This window comes from Carassius gibelio, chromosome A1 (genome assembly GCF_023724105.1).
Source record: "Carassius gibelio isolate Cgi1373 ecotype wild population from Czech Republic chromosome A1, carGib1.2-hapl.c, whole genome shotgun sequence".
Lineage (NCBI taxonomy): Eukaryota > Metazoa > Chordata > Actinopteri > Cypriniformes > Cyprinidae > Carassius > Carassius gibelio.
This window is the reverse complement of record NC_068371.1, coordinates 23439571-23463349: the sequence shown is the minus strand read 5'-3', so window position 1 is coordinate 23463349 and position 23779 is coordinate 23439571. Positions and strand designations below refer to the sequence as shown.

Genomic DNA, 23779 nt, shown 5'->3' with positions numbered 1-23779 from the left:
TAAGCACGTAACTGTTGCAACAAACTGTTGCAATTGCATCTTACCTAATTGCATCATATGTGTACATGCATTATATATTTATATTTTTGGGGACTTCCTGGAACTTAACAAGCATCAAAAACTGTTTTTATGTGGAAAAGAGATTTTTGACAATTCATGAAACATGTATTTTATTTTATTTTATATATAAACTACCAATTTGCATCTTTGGGTAAATACATGATAATACAATAAAATAATTCTAATATTCCTTTAACACATACAGCAGGTGGGCCAAATAAGATCTGTCAATAATTAGTATACAGATAACTGCTGATATTGTGGTGTATCCTGATGCAGCAGTGTTCTGCCCAAAACTCATCTGTGAGGTTAAAATCTCTTAGCAGAGCAGACCACAGTCTAGACCTAACACGTATACTACATTTTTTTTTTTCTTTTCTGGTCATAGATCGTCTAGCCTAGTTTCCCCAAAAGCAAACCAGCGCAGTGTTCATGTCCAAATAACATTTGAAAGGATAAAATATTCATTATGATTTCATTTTCATGGTAAATCTTATAAAACATTTAGCTGAATGTGTACGGTCATTTTTATAAAATAATGTAAATGAAAAAAAAAAATGAAATCCCCTGACTTTACTGGCATAATTAGACAAGTTGTATTAAGGGTTAATGTGCTAAGATGTAGTGAAAAAAATGTTTGTTCCCTTTCGTTCAACAAGATGACAACGTTGCTGAAGTAAATATTTGTCGCCATCTGCTGGTCATTGCTGCTATAGCACACGCGCTCACGTCAACCAAGTAAAAGCAGCAGGGGGCGTGGCATATATTTAAGCAACTCATCATCACCACATATGCACTTGCCTCTGCAAGCACGCAAACTGTCCTGTCTGCTCGCCGCCTCTGTTTCATCACCGAACAAGGACTTTTCTGTTCCTGCACACTTCAACACGCAAGTTTGGTGGAAAGAGAGCTGCACGAGCCAGTCTCCTGCGGGGACTTCAAGGTGAGAACCTGAAGAGCAATCAATGTCTGCAAAAGATTAAAAGAGTTGTGTTGAAGGCACGCGCGCTCTAGTAGCAGGAAACACCTTGCGCTTTCGAGTTGAGACATCTGCGAAGTCAAATTATAAGATACTAACAGGAAATCAATAAACGATTGAAAAAGAGGCTAACAGGTAAGCTTTGAGTCATTCCACCTGAGATGCTTGTAGGGTGCAACAGGTGCGCCCTGTTATGAAGCACATGAAGCATATTTTGGGGTTGCAAACATGGAAGTGATGGAAGTTCCTTTTAACCCTTTCAGAGTCACGTTTCTCTGCTGGTGGTGTTTTTGTCCAAATCGCAAATTATTGTTCGATTAGATGCTGCTAATATAATATTGATTGATTTTCTGTAATGCATACCGTTTTGTCTTTCACTGTTTTAAATCATAGCTATGCTTCCAACACTGAAACTCAAAATCACTGCTGATTGTCAGCTGTTATTGACATCATCGTCACCATCATCATTATAGTACACAATTTGATAAAAGCAGCCTGGATCTGAAATGGTTTTGTTTTAAGTAACTTTCAATAGAATATAAACTGAATAGTCCCCCCAGTCCTTGAATGTGACTGGTCTGTAAATGGGGTTCAAATACTCACAGGAGTGTTCATTGTGAAATGCACACAGGTGTGATGGAGTGGCGTCAGCAGTCTGCAGTCAGCTGTGAGCTTTCGTTCCAGGAGGCACAGAGATGGATTGAGGTAATGACATTATCATCAAGCACTTCCTCCATCTGGCTGCAAAATTGCAAGTCTTTTCCCCTTTTAACTTCTGGTGAGGTAGGATTTATTTTTATTTTTTTTGCGCTCAGGGAATTTAATGCTTTGCGTATGCAAAAAGTAAATAATAAAAGTTTTTAGAATAACCTGACCATTGTTATCGGAGCTTTAGCCCAATATGCCCAGCTTTAGTTTCATGTGCACTTTTTAGAATGCCAAAAATAAATAGACCGTTAAGTGCAAGTTCTCCGGAAATGCTTTATTTCTTGAATGTTATTTTAGGAGGACTAATGAAATGGAAACTCCTCATGATGTTCCCTTCTGTCTTGAACGCTTATGTTTTTAAAGCAGTCTTCGATAACCTGCACCATTTGTGGTTGTCTTCCTTTATCAGCTTTAAACCATTTGCAAAGTAGCTAAGTGCCATCAACTTCATCGTCTTTTATGAAACCGTCGATTGTTTTGAATAATGATGTAAGGTTTTGTTTGCTTTTATCAAAGTCCCTTTTTATTACGTCACTTGCAGTTTGCAGCAAGACAATTTGTTCTGTGTTTGCAATGCAGTAATGTTTTACAAACCCAGTTTACAGTAGCTTTGCATGATGAATGCTGCTTGTTTTCAGCTAACTGCACTGATGAAGTCTCGCCCCTAAGATCTAACCACCATTTCCCGGGTGAAGTCACTCCTATGCCACCTAGAATAGAGGTGTTATTTAATTTTTTTGCATGCGATTCAAACAGAAATAAGAACTTCTCTATGCTTTGAAGTGTTTTTGGAAATGTATAAGCCGGGATAAAATAATGCAATTGTCAGTAGCTCTTAGATCTTTTAGATTGTGCCTCGGCTCTCTCAGGTCTCTTTTGATGTGGACCGTACACAAGCAGCCATTGATGGATTACATTCCATGTGCTCAAACAAGCTGATGATCAGGATGCAGAATTGGGCCGGCATCAGGCATAGATGCTTCAGTGCATCTCAATCTGAACACAAAGGACCCCTGAGTTGTTTGCCGATTCTGCTTGCCAAATGTCCACTCCACCACATGACTGGTAGCCTGTTCCTGTAGCTCAATTGGCAGAGCATTGCGTTATCAAGCGCAAGGTTGGGGGTTCGATTCCCCGGGAACACATGATAGGTAAAACTTGATGGCCTGAATGTGCACTGTAAGTCGCTTTGGATAAGCGTCTGCTAAATGCATAAAGTTATGTGCACAACATGACAGAAATTTTCTGAAAAATTAATGCAAGATGTAGTCAACCTGGCTGAATGATGGCATAGATTGATTTCTGATTGTGCCGTCTGAGGTTAGCAGTGGAGAGAGTTTTTAGTAGTGCGTTTTTTGATAGTGTTTTTTTTTTTTTTTTTTTTTGTCTCATAGTTTGTTTTGCTTGCTGAATGGCAGTAAAAGCAATAATGTGGTGTTCTATTGCATATGATGACTGAAGATCAGAATGTGCTGTGAAATATGTCTGGTTGGTGTAGAAAGTAGAATGTCTCGTGTTTGAGAGGGCCTGTGGTTTCCTGTCTGTGGACATTCACTCAATGATATTAATTCTTACTCCGTAACTAGTATGTGTTGCTGACGAGATTTGCTCTTGTTTTTATTAATAAAGTATTATATATGTAATGTTACACTAAATATAAACACTTACATTTATCATAAGTTTTGGGCCTGTAAATTATCTTTGAATGTTTTTCAAAGAAGTCTTCTGTTTTTCAAAGAAGACTTTGTGCATGTGGTATGTTTTGGTTCTTTCATTAACAGGAAGTGACAAAAAAGCAATTTGGAAGTAAAAGTTTTCGAGTGGCTTTAGAGGACGGGGTCCTTCTGTGCGAGTAAGTAAATTTTTTTTTCAGTTTTTTTTTTTCAATTTTTCTTTTATTTCTTTAAGCATAACAATATGTTGGTTTGAAAATCAACATGAAATTTTTTTTGTAGGTGTACTTAAAATATATTTCATCTGTTTTCAGCCTGATCAACAGATTGAAGCCGGGCATCATCAGACGAGTGAACAGGCTCTCCACTCCCATTGCAGGCTTGGTGAGCAAATATAAAAGCATCTTTATCTAAGAATTGGGAATTAGTCAACCAGTTGGTCTCTAATGAAACAAATATTTCATCAAATGGTTCAGGTATACTTGTATAAACCCATGTGAGTCTAGAGGTTTCCAGTAGTTAATGCTGAATGTGTGGGATAGCGCCCGACGACTATCTCCTTTTCTTCCCACCCCTTTTCTGATCCACTAGTCCATCTCTTGTGCCGGTCTGTTCTTAGTGGAGCTTCGTCGTCCACTCTTCTCTGCCTTCGCTACTGCCTAAACTGTATTATTTCACTGGGTGGTTAAGAATGGAGGATGATGTCTACCTTTTCATTGATACTAGCTGCAATTGTCAATTCTGGTCTCTCTTCAGGACAACGTGAATGTGTTTCTCAGGGCTTGTCAGAAACTAGGGCTTAATGAGGCACAGCTCTTCCATCCGGGAGACCTGCAAGATGTGTCCACACGTGTGACTGTCAGGTGAGCAGAGGGAAATGAAAGCAGAAATTCTTATTGCCATTTATATACCCCCTTTGTTACACTGCTATGAAGTAAATGGTTGATCTGTTATGAACCGTCAAAGCTGGATTTGTCTCCTGTGCTTTCGAATGTCTCGTTTGCATTATATTTCAATAATTCAATAAGCCTTAAACATCTGATGCAAACCTGTCTATCTGTATTTTTACTGCTTTAGCTGTTTATGTGAATATTAAGGAAGTATGCCTTTTATATACATTTGAATACATTTGAATAATGTCTGCAGTCCGATTACATTTAAATACCAAATGAAAGGCTGGATGGGTCCTGTCACACATTATATGTCCAGCATCAAACTCAAACAATGATACCTGACCGACCCAGACAAATGTTTTAGCCAAGTTCCCTTATGAAAATGTATTTTGAATAAAATCTAAAGGCATTAAATGGCAGAGCAGTCATTCGTGATGCATTGACTCCTAGTCTGTCATTAATATGATCGGGGCCAGAGAAGATGTATTCTGAGCATAAACCTCTCTTGGGATTAAACATTAGTCAACTTGAAATGACTTTCATGGCTCAGTTCGCTTTCGATGGAATTGTTCGTTTTATCTATATAATGCATGATTGGGGAAAATATTGAAAAGATTATGAAGACAAACGTTCCGTGATGGAATAACATTGTGAAGATATTTAGAAGAAATAAATTGTTTAAAGGGGCCATATGATGCTACATGCTCTTTTACAAGCTGCTTGAACTGAAATGTGTGTGTACACAACCACAAAAATCCACAAAATCCACCTAGTGTTTTTTAAATTAAATTTTTAACCTGCTTATCTTTACCCATTTCTCAAATCAGGTCGATCTCAGATGCCTGTCGGTGTGATGTCACAAAACAGGCCCCTCCCACGATAGTTTAATTGACAGTAGCGTTTCAGCACAGACTGGACTGGCGTCTTACCTTAGACCCGTCCTGAGTGAGCTGGAGCAAATTCTGAGTCACGTCCTGACTCAACCCTGAGCAATAAATCATGTTGTCCATCCCACTGAGAGCTTAAAGTCCCTACCATTGGTCATGTAGAGGGATGGGTGGAGCGGGGGCACAGTGACCTCTAAATTTAGCTCCATATGACTGTCCCTTCAAACCAAATCCTATGGTGAAGCTACAGTATAGTGGATCTGACTGCTATTTTTTAACCTACATACTTTCTCGCGGTCATGTTGGTTTAAGGCTCAATGAAATAACATGTACACTTTCACTTAACAATCTTAGAACCGCAGCTCAAGTTCTGTTTTCTTACAGCCTGTCTGACTTCTTCTCAAGTCAACATTTCGCATTTGTGTAATGAGCGTCTGGTGTTAAAATGGCTAAATTCCTTTGTAAAAACATTTGCTAGTTATTGGAGATGAACAGATGGCTCGCATGTCCAGCTTCAGCATGCTGTGGGAACAAGTATGTTCCTCTGGCAGATAGTTTAGAGTTTCTTTTGAGCACTTGCTGATTACCTTTTGTTAAATTAGCACTGCAAGCTCTGCATATCATGCTTATTGTAAATATAAATCAGTGTGCATGATTAGTGACTAACTGTAAAGCTTATGTGCTTGTAGTTGAGGTACATTTATAGAAATGACTTAATTTATTGGAGGGTATGGGGTGGATTTAGTTGCTGGTACTGTTAGTGTGAGCTGGAACTGATCACACATTTAACTTCCTTCTCTATTTCTGATTAGACACGAAGAGACAAGCAGGAGACTGAAAAATGTAAGTTTTTCTGCTATTAAGATCTTGTTCTTAATCACAAACCAGTAACTTCTGAACTAAATGGTGCATGGCCTGTGTTTTACTGTGAGCTCAGTTTGGCCTTTGACTCTTTAGTTTGCATACCAAACAAGTTTTTTCTGTTATCTCATTGCGCTCTTCTGCAGAAGGTGTTATTAGGGTGCCATTTAAAGCCGCTTGATGCACTGCTTTGCATGCACTGTATGAATTAATGACTCAATCCAAGTACAGCATTTTGAAATGGTAACAATTGTTTAATTTAGAAAAGTGTTTTACACCTCCATGGTTCTCAAATCACTTACTGTATATGCTCATGAGTCTCCGATTGTTCTCCAGTGCACTCGTGATTGTTTCAAAGTAAGTAATATTAGGGGAAAAAGATTCTTTGGTAATGTTGATTTACTAATATTTGATTTCTCATTTGAATAATTCATCTTAGAGATCCAGCAGGCACCACAAAGCCCTGTTGTCTCCATTGTCTTATGTTTCCATATTCCTGTTTCGTTGGCCCCCTGTATGTACAGTGTGTGTGTGTGTGTGTGTGTGTGTAAACAGTCATAGTTGTCTAGATGAAAACCAGAATGTAACTGGGACACAGAAGCCATTCATGCCACACACAATCACACACAACCCTGAATTCTCAGAGGCTTTTATGCCATCTTATGTTAAAACTTGACATTACAGATTCAAATTTATTTTCATCTTTGTTTTGAATTATATTTTGTCATTTGTTTGAAGACTTTTTTTTTTCTCTTCTCTTTCTATCATGCTGGTATTTCATACAGGTTTTGATAACTATATACTGGTTGGGCAGAAAGGCCCAGTCTGATCCGTTTTACACTGGACCACAGCTGAATCTAAAAGCCTTTGAAGGTTTGCTGGGCACAGCATTATCTAAGGTATTTTCTTTTTCTTTTTTCACTCCCCCTTTTCCTTTTTTTTCTATTCAGGGAAGTGCTATCTAAGTTGATGTGTTCATGACCTAAAATTCCTTTTTAATAAAATGAAACTTTTTATTTATTATTAAACAGTATAAAATAAAGTATGTTATTATCAGTGTTGTTCCAGAAAATTAAGAAATATCTGTGTTTTTTTTATAGTTTAAAATGCCTACAATGTAATGAATTTTAAATCATTTAAATATAATAATAATAATAATAATAATAATAATAATAATAATAATAATAATAATAATAATAATAATAATAATAAATAATATGAGTAGTATAATTGTATTATTTTCTAAATATTTAAACAATGAACAACTCAGAGTTGTCACACAAACAGTTTTTTTTTCATATACCATGAAATACCTTTTTAAAATATTTAGTGATTATTATATAAAGTATTTATAAAATGAGGATATGTCTAAGAATTTAGCAAATTATGACATTTCATAATTTGCAGAATTCTAAGACATCCTCATTTGATAAATATTTGGTATAATACCTTGTTTTTTAAATTATTATTTATTATTATTATTATTATTATTATTATTATTATTATTATTATTATTAAATATTTATAAAATCAACAAGGGTGTAAGTCTGAGATTTTGTTGCGGAAATTATAAAATGTCTATTTGATGCTTTTTATAGCTTAAAACACCTTGTCATTTAATTTTAAACATTTCACACAGTTTTACAGTTCAATTTCTGTTAAATGTTTATGCATCACATGTGAGTTTTACAAAGGTAATCATTCAGATCCAGAACTTCCCATTAGTTCAGTCGAGCATAAGTCAGTGTTGTCGCTCCCCGCAAAGTAATTATCACTTGCCGACTTATTACTCTGTATGTACAGTAGGTGATTTTCTTCAGTCACTAAAATAAAATAAAATAAAAAAAACTGTAAAAGTCTACTGGAGCTCACATCTGTTCTCTAAAGCTCACTTTTCAACCCTCTCTGAGCTTTTGGCTCTTTCTTCACTTTCTTCCAGGCTCTGGAGGAGTCCGTGCAGTCTAAGTCGAGTGTGAGGGACAGTGGGTACGCAGAGGGCTGGTTTTCTGACCGGGAGGATCTGTTTAGTCTGAAGCAGTCGGGCTACAGGAGGGAGGACTCAGTCGAGAGCCTGGACTCAGTGGAGTCTCGCACACTCAGTCTGGCTTCAGACTGCACACTTACAGCCGGCAGTGAAGGTAAGACTGGATGTGCGTGTATGGTGATGTAATTGTGTAATACCCTTTTTACTGTACTTGTGATCTTTTTGATTTGGCCATCACTGTGGAAACTTTGCAGTGGACAATGGGTGTGCTAACATGCACTGATTTTCAGCAATCTGTCTGAATTTAAAAGTACTGTTTATAAACACCCCTTCAGAAGTTTTCGGTCAGGAAGTTTTATTTTTAAGTGATTTTCAGAAATTTCAGTTTTTTTTAAATGTTGAATCATTAAAAAAAATCGTACAAACCCTCAGATTTTGAACGGTAATCTGCATTCCCTAAACTGGGGATCTGATTCAAATATTAGATATGTTCATTGAATCGATTTAGAACAAAATTTCTGTGCAAATCCAGTCTGTCAGTTTGCAACAGAGAAAGCCTCTGTGAGAGTGTCGCTGGAACTAACTAATATAACTACACAAATTATATTATCGCCTTTTCCGAATATATTGTGACTATTCAGTGTCCTCCATTGACCACTTTGTAAATAAATCAAGTACATAAATGTAAAGTTTGAATGACACAAGTAAATATACACATTGTGACCCCAGGAATGTGCACAAGATGTTTTTGAATCCAGTTGAGCAAGTAGTTTCGCACTAGGTTTGCATGGCTATTTTCATTTTTAACAAATTAAGATCTACATCACCCCTTTAAATCAGATTGAAATTGCATTCAATCAAACTCATTTGGATCAACTGAGGTGTGTAAATGAATGCTTTTCAGTCCCATTGAGGCATTTATCAGATTATTAACCGATTTATTAATTGCATCTAAGTGTACCAATTATTTATTTACCTCAAATGAGCAAAATCATCAGACATTTTCTTCAGGACATGATGGTCCATACTGTTGCTTAAATATCTCCAGGTGTTATCACCAAAATCACAGTGTCGTGTTTACTTTGTGACTTCCATATTGCATCTCTCAAACACTTGAATGTAATGAATGTTCGCTGCTTCTACCTTCTCCCTTCGCCCTATCCATTCACGTAAGTGTGACATTGTTGATCGTTCCACACCCGTTCTGTAATGCATAATGTGCTGTTTAAAATATATGAACTCTACACACATAAAAATAAGACAGTGGCATCATGTAGCCCAGTAGTGTAGCCAGAAACGAGACTCTGGGTATGCATATGAAAATCTGGGTGTGCCACATTTATTTTCAGATTACTGTGCAAAATTATGGGATAGTATTTTTGTCGCACTGCCTCCGTCCAACCATACTTCTAGTGGTAATTTGCAGGTCGTGTCAAAATGTAGTTAATTGTTAAATGTAATGATTTTCTTCCAAATACAATAATTTTGAACTTCTGGAATGAAACTTGGACTGTTGGACATTTCCAATCTGGCAACACTGTCTGTTGATGTTTGGCCCTGGGAGGGAGAAGCATCCTCATCAGGTAGGTTAGGACTTTTGTCCGGCTGTCCATTAAGCCAAGGTTTCCTATTTCTATGCCCCTGAGAGTATGATTTATAATGTTCAGTGGAGTCACAGAACTGCCAGATTCAAACAGCTTTCGCGAGTTGGCTGGCACTGAACCAGAGACGGACACGCTCAGCGCTTGTCATATATCACAATTAATATTCTGTGTTTTCAACCACATAGTGTTTATTTTAGGTTTCATATATTTAAATATACATAATCACTAGTAAAACAATACATTGGTAGTTTGTAAAATACACACTGATGTCTATGGAAGCAGCAAAAACGATCTAATCAAATGTAATTTGCAGACGTTTTTTATTCATATATCAGACACACATAGCAGAACAATAAAGTTTACTCTATTCTGTTCAACAGCCAACAGCCAACACATTCATGTATTTCGGGAGAAACTGGGGAATTCAAGTGCTGTACGTTAAATCCGGCTGACAGGACTCTGAACTGCAGCGCTCATCTCGTTATAGATCAAGATAATTTATAAAGGTTTTTAAACGACGAATCGGAATATCAGATAGTTGACATGGTAGGCAAGTTTGTGTATGTATTTTAATAAAAAAATAAAAAACCAAATAAAACGAATACCGATACATCTGTTAGTGGCTGCGGTGTGTCACATGACAATCATGACGCGTTGCCATGGAAACAAGGGGTCGGTTAAAATATTTGTAATTTACGCGTGAAAGGATTGATTTAAAAATATATATATTTTTTCTAAGTAAACAACAATAGCCCAAGTTTAGTAAAAATTTTTTTGAGACTATAAAAAAGAATACTGCATCTATTTTTAGGTGTGCCAGCTGCCACTCTGGGTGGCACAGGCACACCCTGGCACACACGTGGCTACGCCACTGATGTAGCCTGCAAGAATATCCTAGTTTCTCAAAAAACTGTACAAGAAATATTCTAGTGAACAGTCAGTAATAAAAGAACCGCAAAATGAGCAATAGACTCTTTAACATGTAACTACTCTAGACCTCTTCACATGATGTCTCGCTTGACTGTTGATCTTGTTTATCATCTTTCTTTTACCCTCTTGTGTTCTCCCAGGTTGGGGTAGTGACGCAGAAGCAGAACATTGCTTCAGGATGGCGGAAGGCAGTAAAAGTGATGCCCCCATCAGAGAAAGAGTGCATGTCCCATCTGCCCTGAGGAAGAAAAGGCAGGAATACCGGCAGGGAGACAGGAGTCATGCAGGCAACCTCACTAGGTATGATTACTCTCATTACTGGCTCACTTCACTTCAGAAACTGACTCTGCATTAAGCTGTTGGATGGCAACTTTTGCTTATAACTTCTAAGCTTATAACAGATGTACAGCATGGCGTCAAGGGGTTTTAATTTTTCAGATGTTTTTAATTCACTTATGTCTTTATATAGTTAAAATAATCTTAAATGTATATTTAATGTAATTGAAAAAATATATGTGTGTATGTGTGTGTGTGTGTAAAATACAATATAATAAATTACAATAAAACACAAAAGCATTGATGTAACTTTAGTTTCGATACATTTTATAATTTTTAATATTATTTGTCTTCGTATCAGGACATTGAATATCATTAAGAGTTGGAAACATTTTGTACTTGTGTTTAGATTTCAATATATATGTGTGCGTGCATATATATTGAATAAAAAAAAAAAAAAAAAAAAAAAATATATATATATATATATATATGCGCACACACAGTAAATTGTCCTGTCCTATTCACCATGTGTTTAGTTCAGCTGATCACTCTCTGTCATTAAAGGTTGACCTATTAAAACCATTTTTTTTTTCAATTCCACTAAACGTATACATCTTGCTTGAGTTTTGAGATCATGCAGGATTGCTGTTAAAATAAAAAAGAAATCAAAATTATTAATATCCAATTATCCAAATAAAACCGTCTTTTCTTTATTATTATGATTTATTATGCAACCGGGTTGGCTTTAGCAAATATATTGTGCGTGTAATTGGAGGTGGTTTTCATAGTCTGTCCACCATCTTTTGGCTGTAGTGAAAGTGGGAGTGGCTTATACCATGGCCTTCCTCCAATGGGCAAGCAGTTACCTGAGTGACACTGACTCTGATGCAGATCCCCCTGAACCAGACCTTGTGCAGGACGACCTAGCGAGTCGCAGATTTCGCTCTGTAACCTCCGTGGCCCGTGAACTTTGCGATCCCTTCAAAGCCTCTAGCCCCCAGGGTGACCTCTGGTGACCCCAAGTGCTAGGAAGTCACTGCTCACCTTGTCAGATGCCTCACAGCTGGCCGCAGTGCCGCCCCAGAGATCAAACCAGAGGTCAGAGTTCAGAGAGTGTAGTAGTGCATTGGATAATTTACTCAAGCTATATATATATATATACATATATATATATATATATAAATATTTGGAGAAGGATATTTTATGCATATTAAAATGCCGATGTGCAGAATGTTTATATGCAAATGTGTAAAATAGTAAATAATCACCATAATCTTTTTTGTGGGGTAAAAGCAATTTATACAGCAGATATCCAGCTACTATGTATGTTTGCACCAAAACTTTGCTTCCTTTTAATGGAGCATTATTTAAGCCTAATGTAGCGGTTGTGGCCAAATTGAGATTGTAACATTCTTAATCTGGTAACATGCATCTAAACTCTGAGCCTAATTTGAGTGCTTCCTTTCCCCAGCCTCATTTATTTTTAGGTGTGAGATGACTTAACCCGAGCAGTGTAAGCCTGAGCACATCCACTGTAAGCACAGATAAAATGCTGGTTTGGGTTAAGCTGAACTTAAACTTTCAGCTTTAATGGTACAAGACTGAACAAAGTCTGTATTGCACATTTACATCGAATAACTGTGAGAACAGCCCCTAAGACTGCATTTGCGCATTCATTTCTAGAAGATCTGAGCAAAATGAGACCTAGAACATTTGTTTTACGATACGGTGTTTTACAGTGGACTTTAAGCAAAAGATCTCCAATAATGAAATATCTCTGGGGCGTTAATGGAGCTGAGTGTTAAAGAAGATTTTAATAGTTTTGCTTCATAGTTGTCATGATGTAATCAATTATATGCACTTTCAGTCTTGACAATTGCGGCTCTTGATGTTGTTCATTCAGTGGAATGTTTGTCTATCCGATCTGTCATAGTATGAGGTCAAACAAATTGTACTGAAATGTTAAATTAACTTTTTTTTTTGGGCCAATAAAAATGCCAACTCAGTTGCACATCATTTGTGTGTATAATTTATATGTATTTATTTTTATTTTAGTTATTATTTATAATAATAATAATAATAATAATAATAATAATAATAATAACAACAATTTATTATTATTATTATCAGCAGCTTATCTGTAGGCCTTTTAGTTGCTTTCTACAAAAATGGTTCAACCTATTTTTGTTTGTGTGTATAAAGCTTGTCATGCAGATTTTGAAAATCATGAGTGGGTAAATGAATTATAATTTTTTTGTTTAATATATGAATATTATTTGTGTGCACTATTCTTTTGAAGCGATCATCCATGGGCAGAAACAAATTTATATAAATGTACAATTAAAAAATAATTTTACATTCACATTTTCATGGTTTCCCAGATTTCCCATGAGACCCTCTCGGTACACAGGGTGAGTTCAGCTAGTTTTGATGTTGCTTCGGTTTCATCTTGCAATAGCAAACGCTTGATTCCTTTTGCATTTGGGGCTTCATTACACAGGCTGCTTCTGAATGGGTTTATTTATTGTTTTAAGGACTTGTCCCTCAAGAAAAATTATAAAATCAACCACCACGCAGTATTTTACAAAATGCTACGTTATAAAGCAGTGCCTTGCATGTGGTCTCCTGCAAAAATATTTGTTTTACGGCATAAACTGTAATGTAACACTTGTTATATAGTGATATTTTACTATTATATTTCCATCATTGTGTGGAGTTTCTGCTTGTTCATCTCTCTATTTACTTGATGCTAATGTCTTTATGACAGCTTTTACTGGGACAGGATACAGTTCAGGTCTTAACCTCCAGATGTCAGTGTAATACAATTATAATTGCTTAAAAGCCAGCATTGCAAGCTTGTGTTTTCTTTTTTGTTTTTTTGAATGGAGATTATCATTTAAATGAGCATGTCCATCTCCACTCAACAGAAGCAAATCTATGGGTGACATCCCACTGGAGCCCATTCCACAGGAATCTGACCACTGCTCCAGCTTTGACCCGCTGGGGTCACACCGTGTTCACCAGAGCTCTGTTGGAGAGGTGACCCTTGAACCCTCAGCCATTCAGAGGGTTCAGCAGGAACAGTTACAAAGCATCCGGGACAGAATAAAGGAAAGTGAAGCCAAATGGCACGAAGTAAGTGATGCTTATTTGCGAAGTACTTTTTACATCATGGTGGTGGAACTACTTATCACACAGACTTTGTGCAGGCAACCTTTACTTACCCTCATGTCTTTTCAAACCTGTCTGTTTCTTTCCTTTGTGGAACACAAGATCAGAGGTGGAAAGAGTACAAAAATATTCTACTCAAGTAAAAGTACCATTACATTAATGAAATTTTACTTAAGTACAAGTAAAAGTACCAGCCTAAAAATCTACTCAAGTAAAAGTAAAAAGTAGCTCATTTAAAATTTACTCAGTGTAAAAATTACTTGGTTACATTTTAACAGTGGGAGGGAGTCAAAAATGGGACAGGCCAAGGGTGTCAAACTCAGTTCCTGGAGGTTCACAGTCCTGCACAGTTTAGATATAACCCTAATTAAACAAACCTGATCCAGCTAATCGAATCATTTAGGTTTATTTGAAAACTACATGATATATGTGCTGGAGCAGGGTTAGAACTAAACTCTGCAGGGCTACGGCCCTCCAGGAACTGAGTTTGACCCCCCTGGGATAGGCCTATTAATCTCAAATTAGTTGTTTTTAATTAAAGGAATCAGTTATTTAGAATAATAAAACATTTGGGCTGTAACCAGGCAAATCAGTATCAACAAACTCATCTTTTAATGCAGAGGAAATGTAGAAGATTAATTGGAAGTGGCATTTAGATGTATTACACTGTTTAGTGCAGGACAAGAATGCATTTAACCTGCAGTTACAAATGCATGAATAATGTTTTGATATACAAGACATAAAATGTTGAATACTCATTTGAAATGATAAGAAATTAATTATTAAAAAAAAATCAAAAGATACTTTAAATGTGAAATTAAAATGGCCAGTATGTGTCAGCAAGTCACTGTTAATAAGCGAGTCATTGCGATTGAACCGAATCATTTAAACGGTTGATTCATTCAGGAACTAAACAGTCATGTTGCTCAGAGATGCAAAACTGTGCTTTGGTGGCTATGTTTGGAATTATTTTCTGTTGTAGAAATAGAGCTAAAAAAGGCAATATGGTGTCTAAAATGCAAGTCTCTTAATTAACTTGTTTACTGAACTGTTATATATTTGTATGTATTCATAATGATTTTTGGAGGAAAAGACGGCATTATTTGTGTGATTCTGATTTAATATATGAAATTATATAAATATGTGAATTTTCTGCCCCATATCTTCAATTTTGTGATCATTCTAAATGCATTTTAGGAGACTGAATCACACAGTGAAAGAACGCACTATAAATGTGCGCACAGCCGCGCACATCATTAAAACAAAAATTATGATATTATCGCAGACGTTATATAAAGCACACTCCTCACCACTGTCTTTTTGGCTAATTTGTGCAAAACCTCTTGCTAAAATGTCAAAGCTTCATTTTAAACACCAATGCAACGATGCAATTATTTAGCTTACCTCTTTTTTATAGGTTTTATAAGCTGCTAGTTTGGTCTTCCTAGGCAAGTACAGCTTACACTGCATAATAGAGCATACATATGGCCAGGGGTTCACTTCATTTCCTTCGAGTTAGACTTCAGAACATGACGGGGTTTCGTTTTCAGCGGTGTCTGCACCACTAACGCCTGTTTTGTCCGTCTGCATTTTTCTTGTGATTTTAGCGCCAGTTTGCCCTCCTGCCCATTATTTACTGCCGTAGTTTCCAGGGAGCGATTTATTTATTTATTTTTTTTAAAAAATTTTTTTACTCTGTAATTAATGTGTTTTAAAATGTAGCGAAGTACAATACTTCAAACAAAGTATACTTGAGTAAAATTACAGATTAAAAAAATTACTTTAAAAAGTATTAGTCCACAAAAAAGATACTCACAGTAACGCGAGTAAATGTAATTCGTTACTTTCCACCTCTGCACAAGATATATTAAAGAATATTGGTAACCAAACAATTGTTTGGACAAAAACAGTATATTGTATATTGTTAACACATTTCTCAGAAATGTGTATTTATTTTGGCTGTTTTTGGAGCCTTGGGTTGTCGCAGAGGAAAACTAATTTCTTAGGACATCCGATTCTGGCAACATTTCTCCTAGATGTTGCTGTTTCTCAGTTGGCACTGTGGGAGTGCCCAGCGAGCCAAATAATACCCGAAATGGTTGTTGACAGGATCTTTTTTTTTTTTTTTTTTTTTTTTTTTATATAAAGGTCATTCATATGTCACACTGATGTTATTATCAGACAGATTTTTTTTTTTTTTTCCAGGTATTTCTTCATTTATCACTTAATTTTCTCATCGGTCTTTGCAGGATCTGAACAGGTGGAAGAGCCGGCGACGTAGTGCAAACTTTGACCTCCACAGGAAGCGTGAGGAGAGGGAGCAGACTGAACCCATTACCGATGGGGGAGAGGGCAGTGCCAACAGGACTGCACAGCTCACCGGGGTGCCAGAGGAGAGGTAATGCATTTTACTCGCACTATCATACATTTTCTGTTTGTTTTAGTACACTTATTTGTTTTCAACCACAAATTAAAATTATTTATTTATGCAAAGTGACTGACAAAGTAGGGAATTAAGCAGAATGCCTGAGCTTCTGTCTTCTACACAATAAAAGTGAAAGGGGACCATGGGCTGTCAAGCTCCAAAAAGAAGAAAAGTAGTTCTGCATGACAACTCTCAGAGAGTGTAGGATGGTAATATACATGACAATGTTAATGTGTTTGGTCCTCTGAAACAATGGAGTAGTTTTGCGTTAAGAACAGATTAAGAGTCATTTACTGAAATTGTTTATCGACAGCCACGGTGGCCATTTACTTTCATTATATGCAAAGAAGGGGCTCAGTCATTTTTTCTAAATAATGCATTTCGTAACAAAGAAAGTGAGTTATGTGGGTTTTAGAAGACATTATGCTGATTAATAATGACTGAATTTGTATCTTGTCTCCAAATAATCTTGAAAAGCACTGGCAGAATATAATTTTCATTTTATTAGATTTTTTTGCAAGTGCTACAGTATATGCTGATTTAGATCATGATTTGATAAAGATCAATCAAACATGCCCATAAAATTAGTGTTGATGGTAATTTCCATCTGGATAAAATTGATGCATGCGTACATGTAAATGGAATAATATGGTCTCTGGAATAATATTTTTTTTTTTCTTTTTTTTGTGAACAGTGCAAATATCTAGTGAGCCTAATTTATATAAGAGGCATGTTAGTACATAAAGAATTGCTGTGACTTTACTTAAATATTGGAGACCGAGCACAATTTCTGAACTGCACCTGCAAAGCTGGATTGTGGGTAGTTAGGGGACAAGTCCCAGGCTTTTGCTCTGACACACCAGATTAAATGCGCCACAACTGTTTAGTGAATCCCATTAGTTGATATCACTTGACAATAAGGTTGCATTTGTTAACATTAATACTATTAGAGCAGTCTTTATACTGTATATCAGTTAGAGCAAAGCATGCATGTGACTTCACAAAACACTTTATTTCTTAATGTGTACCATACTACTGAATGCAACCAACAAGGAAGAAAATTTGGCTATATTTATAAAACATCAACAAATGATTTAGTCCATAATACCTAAAGCATTAGCTGATGATAACGAATTGAATGTTACTCTAAAGTGTTTCCACTTGGTGTTCACTTGTGGATGATAGAGACATTTGATAGTTACACCTGTCCTCTAAGCCCTCTCCACCCCCTACTTCACTTCCCACCCTTTAGTGCACAGGTGACCACTAATAGCCATGTGCTTTCCAGTAGAGTCCTGCCCCATCCTTAAACACCTGCCCTGGGATCAGATCAGGCATTCAGTCTAGTTACCATTTCACTCTCTTCCAGCTCCAGCATGCCTGGACCCATGAGTGATGCGGGCTCCAGTGTCAGCAGTACTGGGTGGTCCACCAGCTTGGCTTCACCCCTCACAAACGGGACCTCTTTTGCTCCGACCAAAGGCACGGATGCAGAGACTACTGACTCGGCTGGTGAATTCTTCACCCCTCCAGCAGCTGTTGTCTCTACACAGAGTTCACGGAGCAGCCAGGCTACTGGGGATCCAGAGCTCTATGAGCAGCAGGGTCCAGACTTCAGCCACCGCGTGATCCCCCCGGAGAGCTTTTGTGCAGGGGGAGCGCGCATATCTGCCACTCTACCCAGAGGTTTCAGAAGGTCCGAAGGTTCCTCGCGCCTCTCCACAGGTGTCACACCACGTCCATTTGGAACCAAACCCTCCAAAGTGTCCTCACTGCCCAGAGTATATTCCGTAAGTTGCCATTGTTAGTCTTACACAATATAGATCATGTGTTCTTTTATCCAGGAAAAAAAAAAAATATTCTCACAGTGGAGGCTTTTGATTCTAATTTGATAGTATTTTTGCTATCTCTGTCTATTTCCCATTGTATTTACCGGTAGTATCTCTTTTTCTGATTCCTAATACAGCAACTAGAATGCTTTCTCTGTGGTGTTCTCTCCATAATGTAGTTTTATTTTTCTTTGTACTCTAAATATTTCACTCCACCAGGACCATGATGCCCTTAAATGAATAAAACTGCTTATTTCATGTCTAAAAGCAGGGGTGACCAAACCAACTTAGCTCCAACTTGCCTCTGCACAGCTGTCTGGAAGTTTCAGGGATTGCTAGTAAGACTTTGATTAGCTGGTTCAGGTGTGTTTGACTCTGCAGGACCAAGTTCAGTGACCCCTGCCTAAAAGGTTTGACATTTTAATGTATATAAAGGCTCAGTTTCTGTAAGGATGGGCAAAAGTACCCGAGGACTTGGAAGTGAAAATAATCAATCATGAAAAGCATCACATGATTTAAAGTGTTTTTTTTTTTTTTTTTCTTTCAAGCAGCCATTATAGCTATTTGACTTTACAGTATTTTGACCAAAACATACTGACTCAAACTGTTTCAAGTCATTGAATATATAATGACCGTAAACTGCAGGGGCTCTTAAAGTATTCTTTCAGCGCTGAATACTGACCTACAGTAATTGTTCGTTTCTAAACGGTGCTTAAACACACCTGATAAAAGAGTGAGGGATGAGGAAGAGTGATAGTTTGTGTGGTGTTGTGTGTGTGAAGTTTAGTGTTCCTCCTCAACACCTGATCATCTAGCGGCTGGCTTATGAATAATGGATAAAGCCACTACTACTGCACTCCGGGTGCTTCATGAAACCCAAGCTGTGACTTTATTGTGTGTGTTCTCTTTTCCATGACGAGCTTCTCAACCATGCATGGTCGCACGTTGTGTTTGGTCACTTTGTGTTAGAAAAAAGCAATTATGTGTTCTCTGTCAGTTATTGTATTGTATGTTGTTGTTGTTGTTTTTTATTAAGAATGTGGCTTTGAAGATTAAAGTAAAAAAGAAATGACACCTGAAGGTAGTTTGAGAGGTGGAGCAGGTTATTTTATGTTTTTGCTTTAACAAATGCATATATAAAGACCAGGGAAGGGATAAAATTAATACATAATAAGAATAATAATAATAATAATAATAATAAAAAGTGATCATGTTCCTTTGAGGCATAATCCATTTTTACAGTACTCTTTAAATTGATAATTTCCTTAGAATGCTCACAAGGGGAAAACATCTAAACCATCAGTCTTAGTCTCAATATCAAGTAGAATTTGCCATTGCTGAAGTGATCGTAGAAGGAAGTTACCACTATTTGCCTTTATCTTTGGTTTTTCTACAGATGGATGACTCTCATAAAGGCCTGATCTGTGGAAACGGAGATAATTCAATCATCCCCTCGTTCCTCAGCGGTCAAGGAAAGGTCAAAGCCTCTGTTGACAAGGGCCACTGTCGTTCCAGCACTCATCCAATCCACCCTAAGAAGGAAGAAGAAGAGAGAAGAGATAGAAGGTCATCAGCACCTCCAATTAACTGTTTTGTCACTAAAGTGACAGTGGCTGCCTCTAATGTGCAAACATCTCCTGTTGTTGCCGAAATCAGGGACATTAAGGTAAGTTGCATACAGTTATTTAAAATGTTTTTCTCATAAAGAAAAAGAAAATAAATTAAAAAAAAAAAAAATATATATATATATATATATATGCGCGCTTGTGTTGTACTGACTGTAGCTGATTTCTTGACGATGGTGTCATGGGATCCTCAGGTGTCACTATCTCTCTCTCTCTCGCTCTCTCTCTCACTCTCTGTCTCTGTCTCTCTCTCTCTGAGGTTGGTCAAAGTGAAATGCGAGTCTGCTTGAATCAGAAGCCTAACAGCGCTGGAGACTTTGGATTCAAGGCTCACTGGGACTCAACTGGTGCTTGTGTGAAATCTGTTCAAGCAGGTAAGACTTCTAATTTAAAATGGTTCCAAGCAAACGGTTTAACTGGAAAACTGCCATTCATTTGAAATGCATCCAGGCTTTGCCATTGAAGTTAATAGAGGGTGTAATATGAACTATCTGTCAATCAATCAGGTTAGATTTAGAATATATGGATGTTTCTTTCATACAGAATCTCCATTTAGAGAAATGGGGTGCACTGGTGCAACTCGGCGGTGTTGTGTGTGTGTGTGTGTCTGTGTGTGTTTATGGATGAATGGAGGTGTGTAGACAAAAACTGTATTTATTTGTGTGTGTAATATACATATACATATATATATTTTAATAACCTAAAAGTTTTTTTTTTTTTTTGGTGCCTGTATCACCAAGTATGCTTTTGTTGATCCACACGGTGTCATTCTCAGGATTCTGGCGTGAGACTGAGATGAATGATTTATAGAGAACAGTGAAGGTGTTTCTTACTGTGCATTAGTCTGATTGGTTAAACTGAAGAAGTCCTGTGGGGAGTCTGGTCCTGAGCTTAGGAAATATATCTTCATGAACGAGAGGAGCTTTTGCATTCATCTGTGTGCTTCTAAAAGCAGGTCGGGGCAGCCATGCACGCAGTAACTACAGCTTAAAGCACATCTCTGCTAAATTAGTTTTTTTCTGAATCATTGTATAGAAGAAAGAATGAGAGCCTTTGGTTTTGCTTTTGTTTGGAAGGCTTTTAATCAGCAGTGTCGTGTGGCGTTATAAGATCAGGATGGGCTCAGGTTGATCTCCTGCCCCACAATTCTAGTAAACACACACTAACCTACATGTAGAGCCTCCTCACTGATGTATGATGAACCCGTTCTGTTGTTTTCTGTACCATTCAGGGCTGTCAATCTGGTAATTTATTATTATTATTATTATTATTATTATTATTATTATTATTATTATTATTATTATTATTAATTATATTTATTATTATTTTTCTTTCTTTATTTTTTATTTACTTTTTTTTATTTATTTTTTAGTTAATGGATTTTGATCTTTTTATAGAAATAAAACCTGCATGCACAATGCACAAATGCTGGTTTCAGTCATTAAATGTGGTAAAATGTATCTGCACCATAAATAAATTCCAAACCGCAGGCAGAAGTAGATTTCTGCAACAGTGCACTTGTCTCACTTGCACAAAAATGATGGAATCCATATATGAAATAAATGTCCTTACACTTTATGGACTTGCATGTGCTGTGATGTATTACATTTAATTAAATGTAAGGTAACACTTTATCTTATGGTGTCGTTGTTACAAGTTACATAGACTTACTATTATAATAACAAGGACACCATAAAATAGTGTTGTTTTTTTTTTTTCCTGAAAATGTATTTCACATTAAGAACAAATAATTATTGAGTTACACTTTATTGTATGGTGTCCTAAAATGTTTTATAAAAAAAACCTTGAGTAATATTAATCAACTACATGTACTCACTATATGGTTAGGGTCGGGATTTGGGTTTGGCTTAGGGTTACTTGCATATAGGCATGCATAATTAATTGTCATTATTATAGTATGTAAATGTAGCATGTTTAACAAGGACACATTAAAGTAAAGTGTTACCAAAAATAGTAATGCTGTAAATTATTGCAAATGGTAACACCCCAATGGGAGCCCTAATCTGTGCTAAAACGGATTGTTCAGTTAGGTTATTGGCCTACTGGTATGGAAGCTTGTTGACTTTATTAATCCCAAAGTGACTAGTTAAATCAGTTGTGGGCACACATAGTTGACCCGATGAACAAATACTGGGGAACAGGTGAAGACATAAAGGTATATGGTGACCTGTAGCATCGGAATAATAATATTAGAAATGCACAGAAGACTAAATACACTTAAATATACTACTACTAATAATAAAACATGTTGTTAAATATAAAAAAAAGAAAAGTAATTGAAATGACTACTAGGACCATAAATATACTGTGAACTATTTACTATGAAACTGTTACATAAAGAACTGTACAATTTAAGTTGAATTGAATGGAAGCCTATTAGAACTAGATTTTTCAATAGTTGTCCTATTGGTCCAGATCTGGAAGTAAACTTGATTCTGTACACTCACAAACTCTCTCAGTTTGGCTTAAAGGCACCTTTTTTTTTTTTGACCTGCTTCACTTTCTTAACCTGCATCACACAGGCAGCCCGGCAGAGTCGTGTGGTCTGCTGATGGGTGATGAGATCGTGGCCCTGGCTGGATGCAGGGTGGCTGAAATGAATTATGAGCAGTTTAAGAGCAGTATGGACACAGCACAGCAAAAGGGCACTTTACTGATGGACATCCTAAGACACGGCCAGAATGGTGAGGGTGTGGAACCTGTTTGTGAGAATATAAACCTGTTAAAGGAATGGTTCACCTTAACTTTACTCGCCCTTAGGCCATCAAGATGAGTTTGTTTCTTCATCAGATATGTTGTTATATCAACAGATGTGGAGAAATTAAGCATTACATTCTAACTTTATACTTGCTCACCAGTGGATCTTCTGCCGTGAATGGGTGCTGTTGGAACGAGTGTCCAAACAGCTGGAAAAAATAAATAAAACGCAATCCGAAAAGCCATTTTTAACTTCAAACCATTGCTTCTGTTGCTAAAAGACAGGTCCTCTTTCCATAATAGTGCTTCACCAGTGATAGTCTATTGCTTATTGTCCTTTCACATTAAAATCCAGCAACTAATTTGTTTAAAACTGTTTCTAAACGCAGTGCTTGCTCTGTGCATATTTCTCTCCTGATTAAGACAACAACATTTTCACTTGAGAAATTGATATTAATTGATAGGGGACTCAGATCTTAGCGGGAAGTGAAAGTTACAAACTTCTTGATGGTAGATTTGTTTCCCACAAATCCACAGCTTATGGAATACTTGTATCACTTGTGGATTATTGCAATGTTTTATCAGCTGTTTGGACTCTCATTCTGACGGCACCCATTTGCAAATGATGTATTGGTGTGCAATTGATGCTAAATTTCTCCAAATCTGTTCCCAATAAAGAAACAAACTCTGCATCTTGGGTGGCATGAGGGTGAGTAAACTTAACCTGCATAATTTAAAATGTCAATTTGTTTACGTTTTAATTTTGGTTTGCTACAAATGAATGTTTTTAACACGTCCCACTCACAAATGAAATGGTTATATATTTTAAGTGCTTCTTAAATCAGACTTTTTACATTTCTTGCACAGTTCCTTCTGCTTTTGTCAGATGCTTTATCTATTGCTTTCTGTCACCATGGGAAGGTGGTCTTTCTGTCTGTCAGTCAGTCTCACTGTCCGACCTGAATGGTCTGCATTTTTTTTTTCTTACCATTGGATCATTGATCTTTGCTTCAGCTTCATCGAAGGGAATAATTATGGGCACCCTTTAATTTCATTTAATGGACATTTATATGAAACAGTATAATTTTACCCACTTTCACAAATTACAAATCACAAGGCTAAATCACTAACAAGTTCACTTATACGTGACTTCGTG

At 36.8% G+C, this 23779-nt stretch overlaps 1 protein-coding gene across 8 annotated transcripts in view; it reads left to right on the top strand.

The window, feature by feature from the left end:
* The first annotated feature begins 850 nt into the window (after positions 1-850).
* LOC128015991 (LIM domain only protein 7) overlaps positions 851-23779 on the top strand; it is a 31578-nt gene continuing 8649 nt past the window's right edge. For 4 of the 8 annotated variants that reach the window (XM_052600329.1, XM_052600321.1, XM_052600298.1 and 1 more), the window contains exons 1-16: positions 851-1003; positions 1671-1744; positions 3529-3599; positions 3735-3804; positions 4177-4283; positions 6013-6043; positions 6847-6960; positions 8001-8199; positions 10720-10879; positions 13237-13266; positions 13783-13990; positions 16276-16424; positions 17821-18241; positions 19677-19946; positions 20165-20279; positions 22449-22610. In XM_052600329.1, the coding sequence (XP_052456289.1) occupies positions 1676-1744; positions 3529-3599; positions 3735-3804; positions 4177-4283; positions 6013-6043; positions 6847-6960; positions 8001-8199; positions 10720-10879; positions 13237-13266; positions 13783-13990; positions 16276-16424; positions 17821-18241; positions 19677-19946; positions 20165-20279; positions 22449-22610 (2176 nt within the window). In that variant the 5' untranslated portion in view covers positions 851-1003; positions 1671-1675. Of the gene's footprint in view, positions 1004-1037; positions 1175-1670; positions 1745-3528; positions 3600-3734; positions 3805-4176; positions 4284-6012; positions 6044-6846; positions 6961-8000; positions 8200-10719; positions 10880-13236; positions 13267-13782; positions 13991-16275; positions 16425-17820; positions 18242-19676; positions 19947-20164; positions 20280-22448; positions 22611-23779 lie in introns of those variants that run through there. The other 4 variants (XM_052600338.1, XM_052600314.1, XM_052600305.1 and 1 more) reach the window with 2 other exon arrangements.